At 42.8% G+C, this 17,446-nt stretch overlaps 2 protein-coding genes across 2 annotated transcripts; both read right to left on the bottom strand.

Annotated features, from left to right (window-relative positions):
* Nucleotides 1-2,017: 2,017 nt before the first annotated feature.
* Nucleotides 2,018-4,844, bottom strand: LOC115742608. Its single transcript, XM_030677004.2, has 7 exons — nucleotides 4,507-4,844; nucleotides 4,347-4,378; nucleotides 3,911-4,008; nucleotides 3,706-3,788; nucleotides 3,202-3,279; nucleotides 3,027-3,125; nucleotides 2,018-2,425 (listed from the first exon to the last, which is right to left on the bottom strand). Exons 1-7 carry the CDS (start codon nucleotides 4,588-4,590, stop codon nucleotides 2,180-2,182), a joined length of 720 nt encoding a protein of 239 aa, XP_030532864.1. The 5' UTR covers nucleotides 4,591-4,844; the 3' UTR covers nucleotides 2,018-2,179.
* Nucleotides 4,845-14,298: 9,454 nt separating this feature from the next.
* On the bottom strand, nucleotides 14,299-16,761 carry LOC115743412 (probable fructokinase-7). Its single transcript, XM_030678179.2, is given in 7 exon segments — nucleotides 14,299-14,550; nucleotides 14,753-14,869; nucleotides 15,273-15,413; nucleotides 15,542-15,739; nucleotides 15,816-16,028; nucleotides 16,120-16,319; nucleotides 16,431-16,761. Coding segments are annotated over 7 exon segments (1,335 nt in total). The 3' UTR covers nucleotides 14,299-14,415.
* Nucleotides 16,762-17,446: the final 685 nt, after the last annotated feature.

Genomic DNA, 17,446 nt, shown 5'->3' with positions numbered 1-17,446 from the left:
ACTACATTTCGGGAGCACTTCCATCCCGCCGGTCCTTAAAGAGTGTCTAGTGCACATGCTCGGATACCATTTGAGTATCACGATCCAAAGCTTTACCATATAAAGACGGATGGACAGATGAAGCGTGAAACAAAATCGCATCGTTTCTAACTGCGGAACTAAAGACAACGACGTTCACAGTTCCACATTCCTTATCATTCTACCATTTTAGAGGCGATTATAATCACTAGTAGATTAACTATCTCCACAGCAAATGCTTACGGGATCTCCAGAAGGACAAACTCTCTATGTCCAGATACAGTTTGGGACACAGACAGGTAAACCTTAAGCACGGAGTTCTTAGGCTCATGACACTCTGGAGTAGTTTTCCATGCCTGTCCCTTAAAATGCATTCATTGTACGCAAGATTACAGTACATGTTTATTCTTGCGATGGGGAGTGGGAGTGTCAGAGAAAGAGAGTAGCTGGTGGAGATAGATAATGAGAGAAAAAATTGAATAAAATTAGAGACCAACGTACGAGAGGTGTGCAACCAAATCGGTTCTACCTGGATACTAGAGTGGAGCCCCGAAAACAGGTCTGGTTCTCGATTTCGAAAATAGGTGGGAATCGGTCTGGTTTCCAATTCCAAGTGAATACTCACTCGAGAATCGGACCGAGCGGACCGATTTTGAAAAACCTGTTTTAGGATCGGTTCATAAAGCTAAAACAAACCCTAGTTTATATTTTTTTTTTATTTACATTTTAACCTCAACCTCTGCGAGTCTTCTCTGTTTCTCTTTTTGATACTCCTTTCCTCTTTGCACGCACGGCGAACTGGCGCAGTCCTCCTCCTCCTCCCTCTCTCTCTCTCTCTCTCTATATATATATATATATATATATATATATATATGTCCACGGCGATCCTAGCTCCGCCTCTCTTTCTTTTGCGGCTCACCGACTCCAAATTGTGGCCCATCTTTACCGTCAACGTGCCTAGCCTACCGATTCTCCGTTGGAAAACAAGGTGAGTCTCGTGACACAAATATTTTTGTTCTATCGCGTGGATGTTTGTATCGGTGGTAATGGATGTCGGTCAATGGTGTGTAAACGGATTCGAGTCGATTCCTTGTTTGTGTCGGTCTGTTTCTTCAATCTATTTTCTGTCTATTTCCTGATTGTTGCTATTGCGGAGGATTGAGTTTAATGGTGATGGAGAGGCCACAGGCAATCTGGAAATGATTAAGAGCGGCCAATGTTTGAGTACAACTTAGTCTCTGAATATACTGATCTAGCTGGATATATGTTGATAATTTTAGCGTTTTGGCTCTGAAACTTAATAAAGCATAAATCTGGGAACGATAAAGTGGGTGTAGAATAAAAGAGAGAAGAATAACAAAAAGAGAAAGAAAAGAGAATTGCATCAACCCGTCTATTTTTGTCATATTATCTTTCTGTAGAAAGTGAAATAAAAAAAAGGAACCAAAAAAAAAAAAAAAAATACAGGTCCTAAGATAGACCTTGAAATCGAACTGGAAAAATAGAGTAAGTTTCAGAATCGGTTCTAAGGAAAACATGATAGGTTCTATGTTTCATAAATTGGGAACCGATAATTCTAACAGAGTAAGTTCAAGGTTTCGGGTATAAAATCTACCCACCCTGGACCAATCACCCCAACTATATACGGCAGTAAAATAGGAAAGTAGGAAAGCAATTTTATTTTATTAAATTTATGTAATTCTAAGCGAAATCTAATTGATCGGTGATTCTTTTGGCTGCATTGAAACTTTGTCAAAATAGGGAACTAATAAGACAAAATCCCATTTTAGCAGTGCGAGAATATAAGAGTAAAAAAAGTTAGAAAACCCAAAGGCCACCATGAATCTTCAGGGCCTGCTTTCATTCGAAGCTTTCACTCATTACTGGATTATCCCATCCATCCAAAGAGGCAAAATAGTTTTAATTAGTAGGGTGTCTTTGATCTGAGAGGATAAGAGTTTTGAGTTATAAAAAGTTATCTAAATTATTTTATTAAAAGTAAACAAATATCAAAGAGAGTTTTAACTCAGTGACTGAACATACACCTGGAAATACAAAAGTGTGGCGGTACAATACCAACTGAGAATGCTCGGATGGTAAATGTTGCAACCAAATCTTCTGAGCAACAAAAAAGAATTAACAAAGTCAAACCTGGCATTTGTCAAGTTCTACCATCCACATCGAAGCCCGCCCCCGTCCAACCAGGACCGGGAGGCCCTCTGCCCTTGGGAACAGCCCCAATTCCCTTCCCTCTTCCATGAAACTGAACCTTCTTTCTCCCTCTTTCTTCTCCATCAGCAGACGGCTGTTGGCTCGGCCCGTTCCCGTTATTTTCTCGGTGGGTTGAGTTGTCAACTGCTTGACCTGCTCCTGATGCGTGAGGAACTGAGGGAGCCGGAGCAGCAGCCTGCACACGTTTCCCGTCCCATACCTCCGGAAACAAAGCCTTTAATTACATGCTATGCATTGATATTATGCAAGTGCCTATATCTATGGATAAATACCGAAGGAATTCCATAGGAATTATGTATCCAGTTGAATCCTAGATGTGTCTCTGGTTCGACTGAATCACAACAAATGTATGATAGAGTACTGCCACAAGAACGCTTTAATGCTAAGTCAGGCTCTCTCCCTTCGGATTCTTGGGGACTCAACCTCCTTATTTTGCATCCAAAAATAGTGCGCAAAACCAAGCATATGCAACAATCCCTGAGGTCAGAGCATTAATGTGGAATACCAGCTTCGGACAGATCATGCCTGCTCATACCATGACATTCATAGATAAGATATCTACAGCATGAAAGCGCTGGAAGGAGGAAGAGCTCCCTATTCACAATATAGGAGATGAATGATTGCTAGTGTATGCTATCATCCTGGCATTATCTTTTGATCTAAGTATGCAATCCATCCAAATAGCCGTAACATTTACTAACAGTAAAGATTAAGAGACATTCTGCTTCTATCTATCAGATGAAACATGAAGCTCAAGGACAAAGACAGATGCGTACCTGAGGACTAGATACTGACGTCCTGCTTGGGTTCAGAGCTTCAAGTCGTCTCTTCAGTTCCTCCAGTCTATTAAACTGAGAGGTGCTGCTTTCTTGGACCTATCAAGTACAACAGTGTCTGAGACAACTGCATGCAACATGGCATTACATGCAACCGATCAGTAGAGATAGGTACCAGATTGGATAAGTCATCACATAGCTTCTGCTTCATTGCTTCCTCGTCCTTCAGAGCCTTGGATGCCGCTTCCCATACCTGATATATGCGTTATGCAGCTATCATGTACAAGTTGCGGAAATTGGACAAGACAATTGAAAATTCTCTCACCCCAAGTGAGAAGAGAGTGACATTAGACAGGACATCCTTCATGGTTGTCTCTTCACTTCCTCATTTATAATGGTCATGCCAGCCAAAATAAGCCTTTTATCACTGGGGTAGATACTGTAAATGCCAAAGGATACTTACGATAGGGGCCAATTCATTCGTGGCATATTTAGAATTGAGAATATCTTTCGGGCATAGTAGGGGAAAAGTATACATTGTAGGACGACGAGGCTAGGAGATGCTAGAAGCAATTCTTCCATTCGCATTTCGAGACTAAAGATGCCCAGAAGCATCACGAAGGAAGGCCCAGGAAGTGGCAAAAGCATTATCAGAGATAATAGCTAAAAAGCAACGAACCTTGCGTGCTTCTTCTTCCTTCAGCTTCGCAAGTCGAATTTTCTCTGTGGACGCTTCAATTTTCTTTCTCAGAAGTTCAAGCGCTTAACGTATGCACAAAAAACAGGCGACTGTACGCATCAGTGTAAACAGAGAGGTGGCAAAGACAAAAACAGAAACACATGAAGGCAAAATGATCGCCCCAGTGTATATGATAACCACTCACCTGCTTTTTTGGGTCCAGCGGTGAGCTTCATTTCCATTGACAGATTCCCCAGTTCCCGCTCGACATCGCGAATCTTAGAGTAGTTTTCTTCTATGTATCTAAAGCACAAAAAGGTCAAACGAGCATGAGATCTGGGATGCGACTGTCATAACACTGAAGAGAAGCCAAATCGACGTCAGCTCGAGCGAGTAGTGTCAGATTTCAAGAGCATTAGTTTACGAGGATCGGGCGTTCAACCGGACATTTACTGAGAGCGCCAATTACTTCATTGATGGCACCATTATCATCCAGATTCAAATGACCAAAAAACCCAGCCAATGATGCATGACCTAAGAGCGGGTGGGATCACTGATACGAATCGGCAATGCACGAAAGGAAAGGCGGAAGCAACCACAAATCCACTAAGAGTATTAGAGAGAGACAGAGAGAGGGTTACTTCTTCAATTGAAGCTGCTCTTCCGCGATTATCTGTCAAGAGGACGGAGAAGGAGAAGGAACAATCGCATCAGCGTCCATTGCCGGTCCAAATATCGAAGAGGGAGAAGCGAAAACAGGCGGTGAGATTGAGCGCGCGCGCGCGAGAGAGAGGAGAGAACCTTTTCGGTGTAGGCGATGACGGGAGCTTCCCTGGCGAGGCCATCGGGTCCGATCTCGGGCAGAAGAGAAGGATTCGTCGCCATTGCCGTTGCAGCCCGCACCACGTTCTTTTCTTCTCCGATCCAATGACGAGACGATCAAACACGCATCATGCGATCGCGATCCCGATCGCGACCGCAGCCGCAAGCCTCGAAGCGCAGAATTCGAAATCTGCAGCGAATATCGTAGTCATTCCGATCTCATCTCCTTTCATCTTCCGCGGGCGGCACAACGCGGTCATTCCGGAGTCGGTGGATCCTCACCGGTTCAACGTTTCCGACCGGGTTCGACATGCCAACCCCGCCCCTCTAACCTCAACCAGCAGTTTAGATCACGTGCGCCCCACAACGCGCCGAGTTCCACACGATCTAACGGTTGTGATCGTACCGCGTCCATCGATTCAAGTGATGGAACCTATGAGCCGTCGCATTGATCGATCGAGTGTGCAAATTCCGTGAAACCATCCACCGATTCCGATTCGTGGTTTTCAAATACGATATCACAATGTTGGAGAAACAAATCAAATTAAAATAGAGATAAACATTCAAATGTAAAGTTAGTTAGAATAATATCCGAGAAATACCGATTAGTAAAAAGTATTTACGGATTGTTTTTCACATTCTCGATGTGCGAAAAGTAGGCGTGCTTTTTTCGACTGAATTTTCGACTTTACGATCGGAAAATCAGTTCGGTTGAGACGTGTCGTGTCGCGTTGTAAAGTGATTTGGTATTCAATATCATGCCTCCTAGATGTTGGCGCAGCGCACATGAGAAAGCATGTGCTAATTGGAGAAAGCAACCTGGACAATTGGCTTGAAGCACGCATTGCTTGACGAGGTGATTCGCTTCTTTTAAGATTTCAGGGTGCATTTGTTTAGGGGAAAATTTCAAGTTAAAAGAAAATACGTTTCGAGAAATTATTTTTAAGAAAAATGATTATTTTTCCTTTGTATGTTTATATGTCATCAAAAATGTTTTCTGCTATTTTAATCTCTTTTAAAAAAATCATTTCATTCTCATCACTTTATCTAAAAAAAAAAATCATTTTCCTTGGATGGAAATAAATTGTCAAAAGTAAGAAAAATCATTTTCTCTTTTTGAAAAGAGGGAATCATTTTCGAAACCAATCTCTCTCTTCTCTTCTATTTGCCCGCTTCAAATTTTTTCGTAATTTTTTTCCTTTTTTTTCTCTTCGCCGGTCGCCAATCCTCAAGGATGGCCGGCAGCCTGTGATCGGCAACAGACACGGCCTGCCGAGCTCGAGCTCGCCAAATCCCAGGGGTCATTGCCACTAGATCGCGACGGAGAAAGGAGGAAAGAGAAAAAGAAAAGAAAAGAAAAAAAGAAAGACAACAAAGAAAAATAAAAATAAAAAATAATTAAAAGAAGTGCACGGGAGAAAATCAAATTCGATTTTCTATACTAAACGGCAAAAAAAAAATTCCAATTCATTTTTAGGTTTCAAATGAACATCGAAAAATATTGTCATGACTTCCTAGGAAATACTTTCGAGAAACATACCATTTTAAGCGAAATCAAAAGGGCATTAGTCGAAGGCAGTACGAAGAGGCAAAATTGCTTATCATGCTCTGTTTTTGACCGAGTGCTCGACACTAGAAAGCCAGCAATTAAAGCTTCTTCTCCCAATCGGTTTGCAACTTTGCTTTTTTTAGGACATTTCACAGTTAGTTCTCATCCATTGCTTTTTTTTTTTTGGAGGGGGGTCAAAATAACATCGCATTCGCTCCATCAATCGAAATACAAAAGAAAAACATTTCAGTTTAAAGAGAAAAACTTTAAATCAAGACAAATCCCAGAAAATTTCAACACAAAGTGAGCTCTAGATAAAAAGAAAAATTATCAGAACAAGATTATAGGTTATACACTTAAATAACACACCTATGGCTTCTTCACACCAAAATGAAGAAAAATGCGGAAGAAAAAGACAGTTCGACCCGTTCTTAAAAGAAAACCGCAAGTATGACAAGAACTCGTGAAAGGCCGAATGGAAGATCAAGTGCACCGTAGATCGTAATGATCCGTCTTGCTCGGGTCACAAGAAGAAAGTTCATTTCAAGAAGTTTTCATTTGCGAAGCCTCGCAGAAGCAAGTGGAAATTCCTCAGAAAGAAATCACGCGGTCGTTTCGCAAAGCACCGCAAAAAACCCAAGTCGGACAGATGTTATATTTGCAACAAGAAAGGTCATTTTGCAAAAAAATGCCCCCAAGCAAAAAAAAAGGGCGATTACATGATTCAGAAGATCTCTCAAAACAATGGGATCTCTCCCGGTGATGAAGACGTTGAATCCATCTTCTCCATTGAAGAAGAGCCGTCTCCGGACACCTTGTGTGCCATTGAAACTTACTCTTCTGATTCGGACTCAGCCTCGGGAGATATTCTCTCCTTCTTTCCTCTTGCCGATTCTTTCGTAATCCACTCCTCAACATTCCATCCCCCACATTTTCCAATCCAGCTCCACCTTCCGGACAACACCAAATCCATCCAAGTCATTGCCCTCATTGATACCGGCGCAATTGCATCCCTACTAGATACCAAAATCCTTCCAGAAGAATACTGGACACCATATACCAGATACTTCCAGGCAACCTCGGGAGAAACTTTTACTACCAAACTGCGTAGTAAACCTCTCACCATTCATATTCTCCCCGGTTGTGAAATCACCACCCAAATCCTCGGATGTCCATCTCATGACAAAGATCTCATCATTGGTTGGGATATTCTTTCTAAGCTCCCACAACTCAAGATAAACCCTAAGGGGTTAAAATTCCAAAAGAAGTTCCAGGAGTTTGTTGAAATCCAGAGACTCTTTCTCATCCAACCAGAAATCCTTGATCCCATCTATCAATCTCTCCTTTCTCATTGTTCAGAATCTCACCAGCGGTTTGCTCAGATTTGCTCCAACCCTCTTTGGCAAAATTCGACTTTTTGTCAAAATTCCCTTCAAGAAAAATGGAGAAATCAATCCCACCAAGGCAAGTCATTCGGGTATGAACCCGGATCACCTTGCTCAAGCATAAGCAGAATGTGCTCGACTTCTTTCTCAAGGACTCATTGAGCCCTCCGACTCCCCTTGGGCATGTGAGGCCTTCTATGTCAACAAAAGAGCAGAACAAAATCGTGGAAAGCTACGGTTAGTTATAAATTACCAGCCTCTTAATCTGTTCATCCAAGATGACAAATTCCCATTGCCCCATAAGAACTCTTTGTTCTCCAGCCTTGCCCAGGCCAAGATCTATTCCAAATTCGATCTTAAGGCGAGCTTCTGGCAATTATGAATTCATCCCTCAGACAGATTCAAAACCGGTTTCTGCATCCCTAACCAGCACTTCCAATGGAGAGTCCTTCCCTTTGGACTTAAAACTGCTCCGTCCTTATTTCAAAAGGCTATGTGCAAAATTTTCCAACCCATCCTTGCTAATGCCCGGATCTACATTGATGACATTCTCCTCGTTTTCTCATGATGAACATTCTCATGCAAAACTCCTTCAAAGAATTTGCTGAAATTGTGCATACTCATGGCATCATCTTGTCACAAAAAAGATGATCATAGCTCAACGAGAAATTGAATTTCTCGGCATGCGATTGAAAAATGGAACCTATTGCCCAGGTCCACACATTGCGGAAGATCTCCAGAAATTCCCGGATGAAAACCTCTCGGTTCACCAGATCCAATCCTTTTTAGGAATTGTCAATTATCTCAGAGATTTCATCCCAAAAATTTCTCAGATCCTTTCTCCTCTGCAAAAGATGCTGAAAAAGAATCCTCCTCCTTGGTCACAAAAACAAACCACTTCCATTAAAACCTTAAAAGAAATACTGCAGAATTTGCCCCCTCTCCGCATCCCTTCCACTGGAACCAGAATCCTTCAGACGGATGCCGCCAAACAAGCACCGGGCAACTATCCTCCTTGAAGAAATTAAAGGTAAGCGAAGAATTTGTGCATACAAAAGTGGAAAGTTTTCAGCAGCAGAAATGCATTACCACTCCACTTTCAAAGAAATTCTTGCAATCAAAAATGGAATCAAAAAATTTGAATTTCATCTCATTGGTCATCATTTTTTAGTCGAAATGGATATGTCTTCTTTCCCTCGGATGCTCAAATTCAAGCAAAAGCAAGTTCCTCATCCTCAACTCTTGCGTTGGGCGAAATGGTTTTCTAAATACTCCTTCGGGTCAAAACACATTTCTGGAAAGAAAAATATTTTGGCTGATTTCTTCTCTAGGCCAAAAGAACCTTTCGAATCCATAAACATGTTTATTCGAAAAGAGTTTTCGGGATCCTTCAAAACCCAGAATATGCGTGAACACCGGTGGCCATCACACCAGGATCCACCCGATATCCCTCCACTCCTCAAACAGAATTCCCTCTCCGATAATTTTCACAGATTATTTTGGAATTATCATTATGTCATCTTTAAAGATTATGGTGGATTATTCCTCAAACCAGGTCTCAATTGTGATTATCCGTTCATACATCCATTAAGATGGTCTTCTACCATCCCTTTCCCTTCTGATTTAAAATGGATGTTTTGGTTTATGTTTCACCTCTACCAAGTTGCCATAGAATTCCCTTTAGACGAAATCATTAAGGTTTTGTCTGATTCCCTTTTGGAAATTATCGGGACCATCCCCAAGTAAGTTCTTCCTTGATATTCTCACTTGGTTCCAACCCCTTCAAGCATGGAAACACTTGTTCATTCTTCAAAGACAAGTTGGTCGACCGAACCTTGCGATAATACGTTGTCCTTTTTCATCATCCCCGGTCATTCATCGGACCCTCGGGAGACAAAAGATCCAATGCTTTGCAAACGGGCACTACCACCTTCAAGCCTCGTACTCCAAGATCAAGTCTTCAAGATTCACAAAACGTACTCCGGATCGTATTTGATATTCCTTATGAATACAGAGAACTCCAATGAATACTTTGCCAAGAGAATAAGGTTATACCACCCGAGATATGGCCTTACGGCTCGCCGAGTTACTCTTGGGATACACCCAGGACCCATCCTCATGTATTCGAAGCACTCCAAGAGTACAACAAAGAATCAACCAAGCTCTTCCATGGACACATATACTCGATCCTTTGATCCATGGGGCGGACAAAGTCACAAGATCCATACAGACTACCATGCGCCGTCATGCCTAACGTCCCTTCCTCATCCGAAGCACCTCGGGCGTTCCACATGATCCGCACTTAGACCGGATCATCTCAGACTATGAAAAAGAGCGATTATTGCGAGCCTACGTAAGTCAGAAAGACGGCCCCTCCGACTATGATGGACCGCATAGCTCTGACTCGAGCGACGCCAATTATCATCCCGACCCGGACAGGAGACGATAATGCCACCTGCTCCATCAGATCCATCAACTTCCTCCATCCGACACCACCTGCTCCACCGCACAAGGCCATGTGCTTCATCGGATATCAGAAGCCCGAAGAGTCGTGTGTTTATCTGCTCACCCGCTCCACTTTGTAAAAAGAGTCAAGAGTGGCTGCAGAGTTTGTTTGTATGTGTGCTTTGTAGCAATAATGGCTTCCTCAGAAGTCAATGTTGGTTGTGTGATTGTCAGACCTCAATTATGAGGACTCCTTTGTGTTTTCGCCTATATAAGGCATGTCTACCCCTTGTAACGGCCAAGACTTGGCTTCCTCCGTGAAATCCAAGTAAGAGTCTGCTTCATAATGAGTTTCTAAAAAACTTCTTCTTTTCTCTTCGAGCGGATACTTCTGTGCTAAAATGTCTCTACTTCTCTATTTGAGGAGTCCGGTCTTCTAGGTAATGGTGATGGAGCCGCTGATTTTCCATCATGTAGACACTCTTCCGAAAATCTGCAAGCATCTTGCGGATGTGTGTGGAAGCTTGATCAACTCGATCTACTTGAGTGGAAACTTTCTCAAGAGCCACGTTTTGGGCTAATGCATTCTCTGTCTGCCAATTGAGAACAGTTTCAGCTGGAGCTGGACCTTTCTTTTTCCCATGTGGGTCAATCTCGGTTAGTGCGGGTATCTTAGAAGCATGATAATACCGTTGTCGAGGGTCAGAGAATTTTCTGAGTGGTGGAAAATTTAAAGTGGATGAGTGAGATTCATCTCTAGGCCGAAGTGGAGGGAAATCGCCAGGTTGAAACATACGGATGCTTGGAAGTGGTTCGGGGATGGGAACACATGTGTATGGTTTTGGGAGATCAATGGAGCAAGTTGGATTTTTCTTGATCCATTTTTGGATGGGTTTATAAAAGGGACTGGTAACGTGTTTCTGAGGCGGTGTTGGTGGAAATTTTGGGGGGTATGGTTTATAAGAGGATGGAGAAGGAATTTGAAGTACGGGAGGGGCACCATACTGAACAAGGTATTGCCAATTTCCGCCGTCTTCGCCAAGAGGACCTATGGTGGGATCACCGTCAAGGTACCGTTGATACAAGGGATCTTTCTTCTTTTTCTTTCTTTTTGAAATGGGCCCGTCGTCTTCTTCAACAGGAGAAGTACAAGAAGGACAGGAACATTCCGGATCCCAAAAGCAATGACCTGAAGAATCCTTAAAGGCATGAATCGGTTGCCCATCGAAACCAAAAGATCGGACGAATTTCTTTGGATCCGGGTCTTCCATACTAACTGTTTCGGATGGACATGGGGTGAAACAGAGAATAATAGGGAAAGAAGGAAAAAGGGACGAGGAGTCCTCCTTTTCTTTTGCAAACTTGATGGTCACAGTACCATCTTTCTTTTTTATGAACCGAGGTTCAGCTGACCGAACCGGCCTTGTATTCGCGTGAAGTTTTTCATAATTGGTGACCCAACTATCGTGGAGAAGTTTGATGAGCTGTTCTCTGGGTATTTGCCTGGGAACATGAACACGGGATGTCCGGTCATGGTCTATTGAGATGATGAGGGCATCATTTGAGGTGGGATGGTTAAGATCAATGGCATGATTCTGGACCCTATAAACCATCCGATAATGGAGTGTAGCAGCCAAAGAATTAGGAGTCCGGGGAGCTCCGGTGATTTGCGCTTGAACTTTCAAGGCCGACAGTAGTCCCGGATCCGCTAGTGCCATGTTGAAATTTGGAAACAAAGTAACAAAGACTGTCCCAGCATTTAAAGTAGTCCGGATTGTGCCAATACGGGCATGCTGGTAGTCTAAGAACCGTGTATCCATGAGAGCAATTCTGGCTACAATGGATAGGCCTTTACGGCCATGAAAGGAAAGAGCAAGTCCGATGGCTCCAAAATGAAGATGGGTGAACCCTTGTTGGATCCACTGGAGTGGGAATTCGGGAGGAATTTGGAGTGTAACAAACTGTTCTTGTTGTGTAGCTAGAATATGATGTTGGTCAAACTTGGAGGATCGAACATACTCCTTGACGGAGCGGGGAGTGTGTCGGATAAGGTGTTTGATGGAGCGGATTGGAGAAAAAGAAGTGGGTTTGGCAAAAGCTGAATATGGATTGATTAAAGGAAGATGGGTTTCAGAAATTTTGTTGTCTTGAGAAAAGGCTACCTCATAGAGATAGTCTATTTTAGATGCGATAGATTTTCGTAACTCCGGGGGTGATGCAAGAGAAAGTGGGGACCGGTGCTGTATGGGAGCGAGCATGCTTTCTTCTTGTTGAGCTTCCATGATGTATGAAAGTTTCTCTTCATCACGTACCTTCAAACACTAAAATATCAATACTAATCTATCTTCAATGGCATATGGCTCTGATACCAAAAAGGAGCGGAAGCAAGAACTTAATCTGAAACAATTATGCTATCCCACACGGGCTCTCCGGCCACTCAAGGGACTGCTCGTTAGTTTCCGGATCTCGCTCTTGGAACTAATCCTTTAAGACATCGATTTCTGATCCACAGGATCCACTATCCATTACCACCATAGATTTATCCCGATCAAATATTGGATAGATCCAAGACTCACTTGCGAAGTTAATCAACAAGTGGAGAGAGGCCCCGCCGGACTCTACACGTGTTTTAACCCAATACTAGATCTAATAAACTTTCCGGATGATTACTGCACTCGTGGCAAGTAAAAAGGTTTTTTTTTTTTTTTTTGGTCGAAAAGCAAGTAAAAAGGTTGAACGAGCATATATTTGACACTTGTGAAAGCGAAACCTTCACGAAGCTCCTTTTATCTCATTTAAAATTGAACTTGTTCATCAACGAAATCGAGGAAAACGAAATCTCGAAAACATACACGCAAGAAATCTCAAATCTAGAGTAGATCGGGATATAAATATCTCTAAAATGGGAAAAAAAAAAAAAAAGCTTTTAGATTTAGACTAAATCGGAAGAGAAAATCTCGAAAAGGGGAGAAAAATGAGAAAAGAAAATAAAGAACAAAAGTGGTTTGAAAGGGTGGGGGTATAGGTGGCCGGTTCCGGTTCCTAAAAAAGGTGTAATCGGAACAGGCCCTTGAAGGGCCGGTTCGGGTTCCGAGTTTGGAATCGCCGGTTCCAAGGCCCAATTACTCTTTTTACCCGGCCTCTTTTCCTTTTTTTTTTTTTTAAAGCCGGCCCGGAACCGTGGGCCCGGTCAACAGGCCGGTTCCGGACCCACGGGTCCATTTGGCCACCTCTGGGTGGGGGAGAGAGAGAGAGAGAGAGAGAGAGAGAGAGAGGGGGGGAGGGGGGAGAGTTGCTTCTGGCGGCGGAAACCCTAAGGGGGTTACTATTGCTTAAGCGTGCTGAGAATTTATCGAAAACTTGCAGTCTGGCTAATCAATGGCTATGCTATTTGGTGCGTGTTCCTAAAAGCGATTGCTGGGACGGATCACTTTTAGTTCTGACACGCAGACGAGACTGGTGCTGAGATAATTCGATGCACGACAGACACCGGTCTGTACCATGAGGGATTCTGAGGATCCAATCGGTCCTCAACCTCATCATTGATTCGTATGGCAAATGCAATATTGATTCTTGACGTGATCGGTCTTCGCCTTAGTCTCTACACAAGTGTTTCTGAGTTTTCAAAGGCCCAAACAATCCCCACCATATTCAAGTCTGGCTGAACAATGGGGGATATATATATACATGTACAATGCAGATGACAACTCTCTTTCCAATCTTTTGATTGTCTTTGCTTCCTAGTTTCACTTCCCCAATCTTTTGCTAGTGATCGAACGAAAAAGTGCAGGTTAGGGATGGACTAGAGGAGCTGGGCGGCGCATGGCCTCGGTTGTGATACGATGAAGTTTGACTAATTCGCTTTCTGCCGGAATGAAAAGGATGGCATGTGTCCCTAGTTAGGGATCGGCTCCTCAGATTGCCATAACCGAATTGATGGAACAAACTGGCATGTTCAAATGACGACAGAATGAATGCCGGAGCTGAAACACACCCCTTAAAGCATGATCACAAGCACAAGTTATCCGATGTTCCGGTTTATTCTATCCCACTGAATTCTGATTGATTGGAATTCTCCCTGTTATAATAACTTCTGAATTCGTGGCTTGGGCTTTGCCCCGCCGTCGTTCATGCAAATAGCGTCCCAACTGGAAGTTTGTGCAGATAATCTGCCAGAAGAATATCAAAGTAAACTGTCTTCTTCATCCCTTCCAGCATCCTATTAAGGGTGAAGATTTCGTGCTAAGTACCTAGACTAGCCACAAGAGTTGGATCTAAGAAGATTCGATATGACGATGATTGATTTCGAAAAAGATATTAACGAATATGATTAGGCAAGGCCAAGCGCTTCATTCTACAACCACAGGGGAAAAGAAAAAGGAAAACCAGAGATCAGAGAAGTGAAATGCCCGGTGGGATTTTACTTTTACCTCATAGAGTAAAACTTGCATTACACAAGCTGGGAACGAGATTTGAAAATAAGCAAGTTCAACTTTTATCTCCGTGCCATCACGAAGCGCCTTGAGCTTGGAATTCCAGAACAGCCTCTTTCGTCGGTAGTGCAGGAATCGCTCCTCTTTCCGTCACGGTGATGGCACCACAGACATTTGCAAAGTATAGAGCTTCTCTCAATCTCTTCTCATCCTGCCTCGAGAACCAGAATGAGGGAATTAGAGGCTGAGCTGAAGTTAAAGCTAGTAGAGCTAAACCTTGTCGTGCAGGAAAGCCTATTTCTTAAGTAGTGTAATTCCCTGATGCAGCAGTAGAGTTCTTATGCTTTAATACTGCTTGAGACAACATGCAAAGAAATTAGTGTTATTCTCTCAGAAGTAAGCACTACAATTACCTTGTATAGGTTGAGGTCAGAAGCTAAGCAGTACAGCAATCCACCTACAAATGCATCTCCTGCACCAGTTGTGTCCACAGGCTTAACCGTGACACCACCCACTCTGCCTTTGAAGTCCTGCCAGACCGGTAATTGTATTGAATTTCCTCATCAGTGAGCCATACAACCGATGCGAAATAAGCTAGAGTGCCAGAGAAGAACAACATGCGAATCAATCGGTACATAGAAAACTGCATATCAACCTCTAGAAGCACTGATAACTGCCCCCGACAATGGACAGACTTTGTCTCAACTGCCTCTGGCTTCAAAATTACCCAAATTTTTTTTACCTGGAATGTCTATTGAATTCAGATCCTACGATTAGAGTAAGTTTGTGTAGCGTACTAAGAATATTTAGTTCTGTCTCTGAACAAAGTTGAGAAATGAATGAATAACCGAGAATCCAATGCTTCTGCTTCTAATGATACACTTGAGGGACAAACGCAAGAACATGAACAGTCGAGCAATTTTGGAAGCTTGCCTTAGTGAAATATCTGCAGCCCTCAGAGCCTTCAGTTACCAAAAGAAGCTTAAGATTAGGATGAAAGAGCTTCTCTAACACCACATTATCATCATTATGATCATCGCCTCCTGTCAGGAATGTAATTTCTTCTTCACTTATCTGCCAGCCGTTTTGTAAATCAACACGAGCACCATACAGGGGAGAAACATCATCAGTTGCGTTTGAATACCTAAAGTAGCAATCTGTAAACAGGGAGACATTTCCTGTATTTAAGATCGAGGGTGCACCTTAATTATATCAGCTTGGTCCCATATGCTCATTATCTCTGTGCGAGCAAACTCTGCTGATGGCCATAGGGGCAATCTCAAATTTGGGTCATAAGAGAGTAGGCTACCTGACCTTTTGGCAATTTTCATCGCAGCAATATGAGTTGACCGGCATGGCTCCTCAATCAAACTAATAGAACCATAGTGAAATATCGCTGCCTGTAACCACCCACCCACTTTATGATGGACAAGTCTAAACACTACATTTAGCAGGAAGTAAGAGGAGATGAGGTACCTTCTCAACAAGGCCTACGTCAAGTTCTGATTCACGGAAAAGCATATCAGCACTCGGATGACGGAAAAACAAGAATTCACGCTCTCCATCTGCTCTCAGTGTTACAAAAGCCAATCCGGTTCTTGCATTCTGGTCAAAACGCATTCCGGAATTGTCGACATTGTTTTGCTTCAAGATGTCAGCCAGCATGCGCCCAAACTCATCATCACCAACCTGATACTCAAACATCAACTCGGACTTATTGTGGTTGCTAACGAAAGGCATAGTTGAAACTTAAACCTTGTGCAGAAATGTCAAACTGCACCTTTCCGATAAAAGCTGAAGAGCCGCCTAGCTTTGATATGCCAACAGCCACATTAGCTGGAGCACCGCCAGGAGCTTTATCAAAGGCAGGTGCATCGGCCAGGGAAACCTCACCAACTGTTGGAACGAAGTCGATCAACATTTCACCGAAGCATAGGACGAGTAAATTGTTATCTCCAGACCCTCTCTTGGCATCATTGCCTACAACAATTCCACCGACAAGATACAAGTCATTGGGTGATCCGCACAGCAGAACACATCCCAAAACCGATGAGACGATGAAGAGAGCTCCATGAAAAAAGCATGGCGTACCAGTGAAGAAATCCATGAACTCAGTACAGCAAAGAAACAAATTTGAGCTCGGACCCGTGGCCATCTCTCAGATGTCGCAGAGACATGGACAGGGCTGCAAATTACGGCTACGCAGAAGACGATTCCGTAGCCTATCTCTCAGATGTTGCAGGAGGAAGAAAAGGATGGGATGAGAGGAAATGGGTGGTTCCGATGTTGAAGGATCGTTCCAAGTTTGACGATGAATCAAATGGATGGAGACAGCGGTATTGTCGAAGCACAGAGCAGCAAAGCGCGAAGTCTCGTTTATACGAGCCAGGTGTTCTTGCCATGTTCTTACCTCACGCTTCATGCAACAAATTTTTTTTTTATTTAAAATATTCGATTAATATTTTGGTTAAAAAATTTAGGATTTACGCCAAAACGAAGTTGTTTTAGTCTTTTGTTTCACGTTATAGTCACGTCATCGCCATGTGAACGAAAAAAAACTATTAAATAATGGTCACGTCGGTTGTTTTCGTTAGTTTAAATGGACGGAGTTTAACGGGATGACTAGATTGCACCAATTCGACAAATTTTATGACTTAAATTATACTTTTTGTAAAAATTTTAGGACTCAATTACAATTTCGTAATAAATTATCAATTTATAACTTTTGGAGGGAAAAAATCATTGAAGTAACACAAGAAATTTGCAACATATACGCTGGTTTTGATCAAGAATGATCTATATTTGTTCTGGCCACCTAAGAAGGTGCTATAAATGGATACCCCAGAAGTCCCACGTGCCACTTTGCCAAGACACGTGTGGCAGCTCCCATGAATTCTTCCCTCGACCTCAATGACATTCTCTTCCTTGCTAGCTTCAGCCGACAAGCCAAGGTTGTACCAAAGGGAATGAAAAGTCCCCGAAAAAGTCGCAAACCAAAGAGCTCAAATAAGTTATGAATCAAACGAGTCTGAATTTTTATTCATCATAGCATGCTTATATAGACGAGCATGGAACAACCTTCAAGCACGAGGATAATTCTACATAGT

The sequence above is a fragment of the Rhodamnia argentea genome, chromosome 7, assembly GCF_020921035.1.
Source record: "Rhodamnia argentea isolate NSW1041297 chromosome 7, ASM2092103v1, whole genome shotgun sequence".
NCBI classification, from domain to species: domain Eukaryota; kingdom Viridiplantae; phylum Streptophyta; class Magnoliopsida; order Myrtales; family Myrtaceae; genus Rhodamnia; species Rhodamnia argentea.
This window is presented reverse-complemented; position numbering and strand designations above follow the sequence as displayed.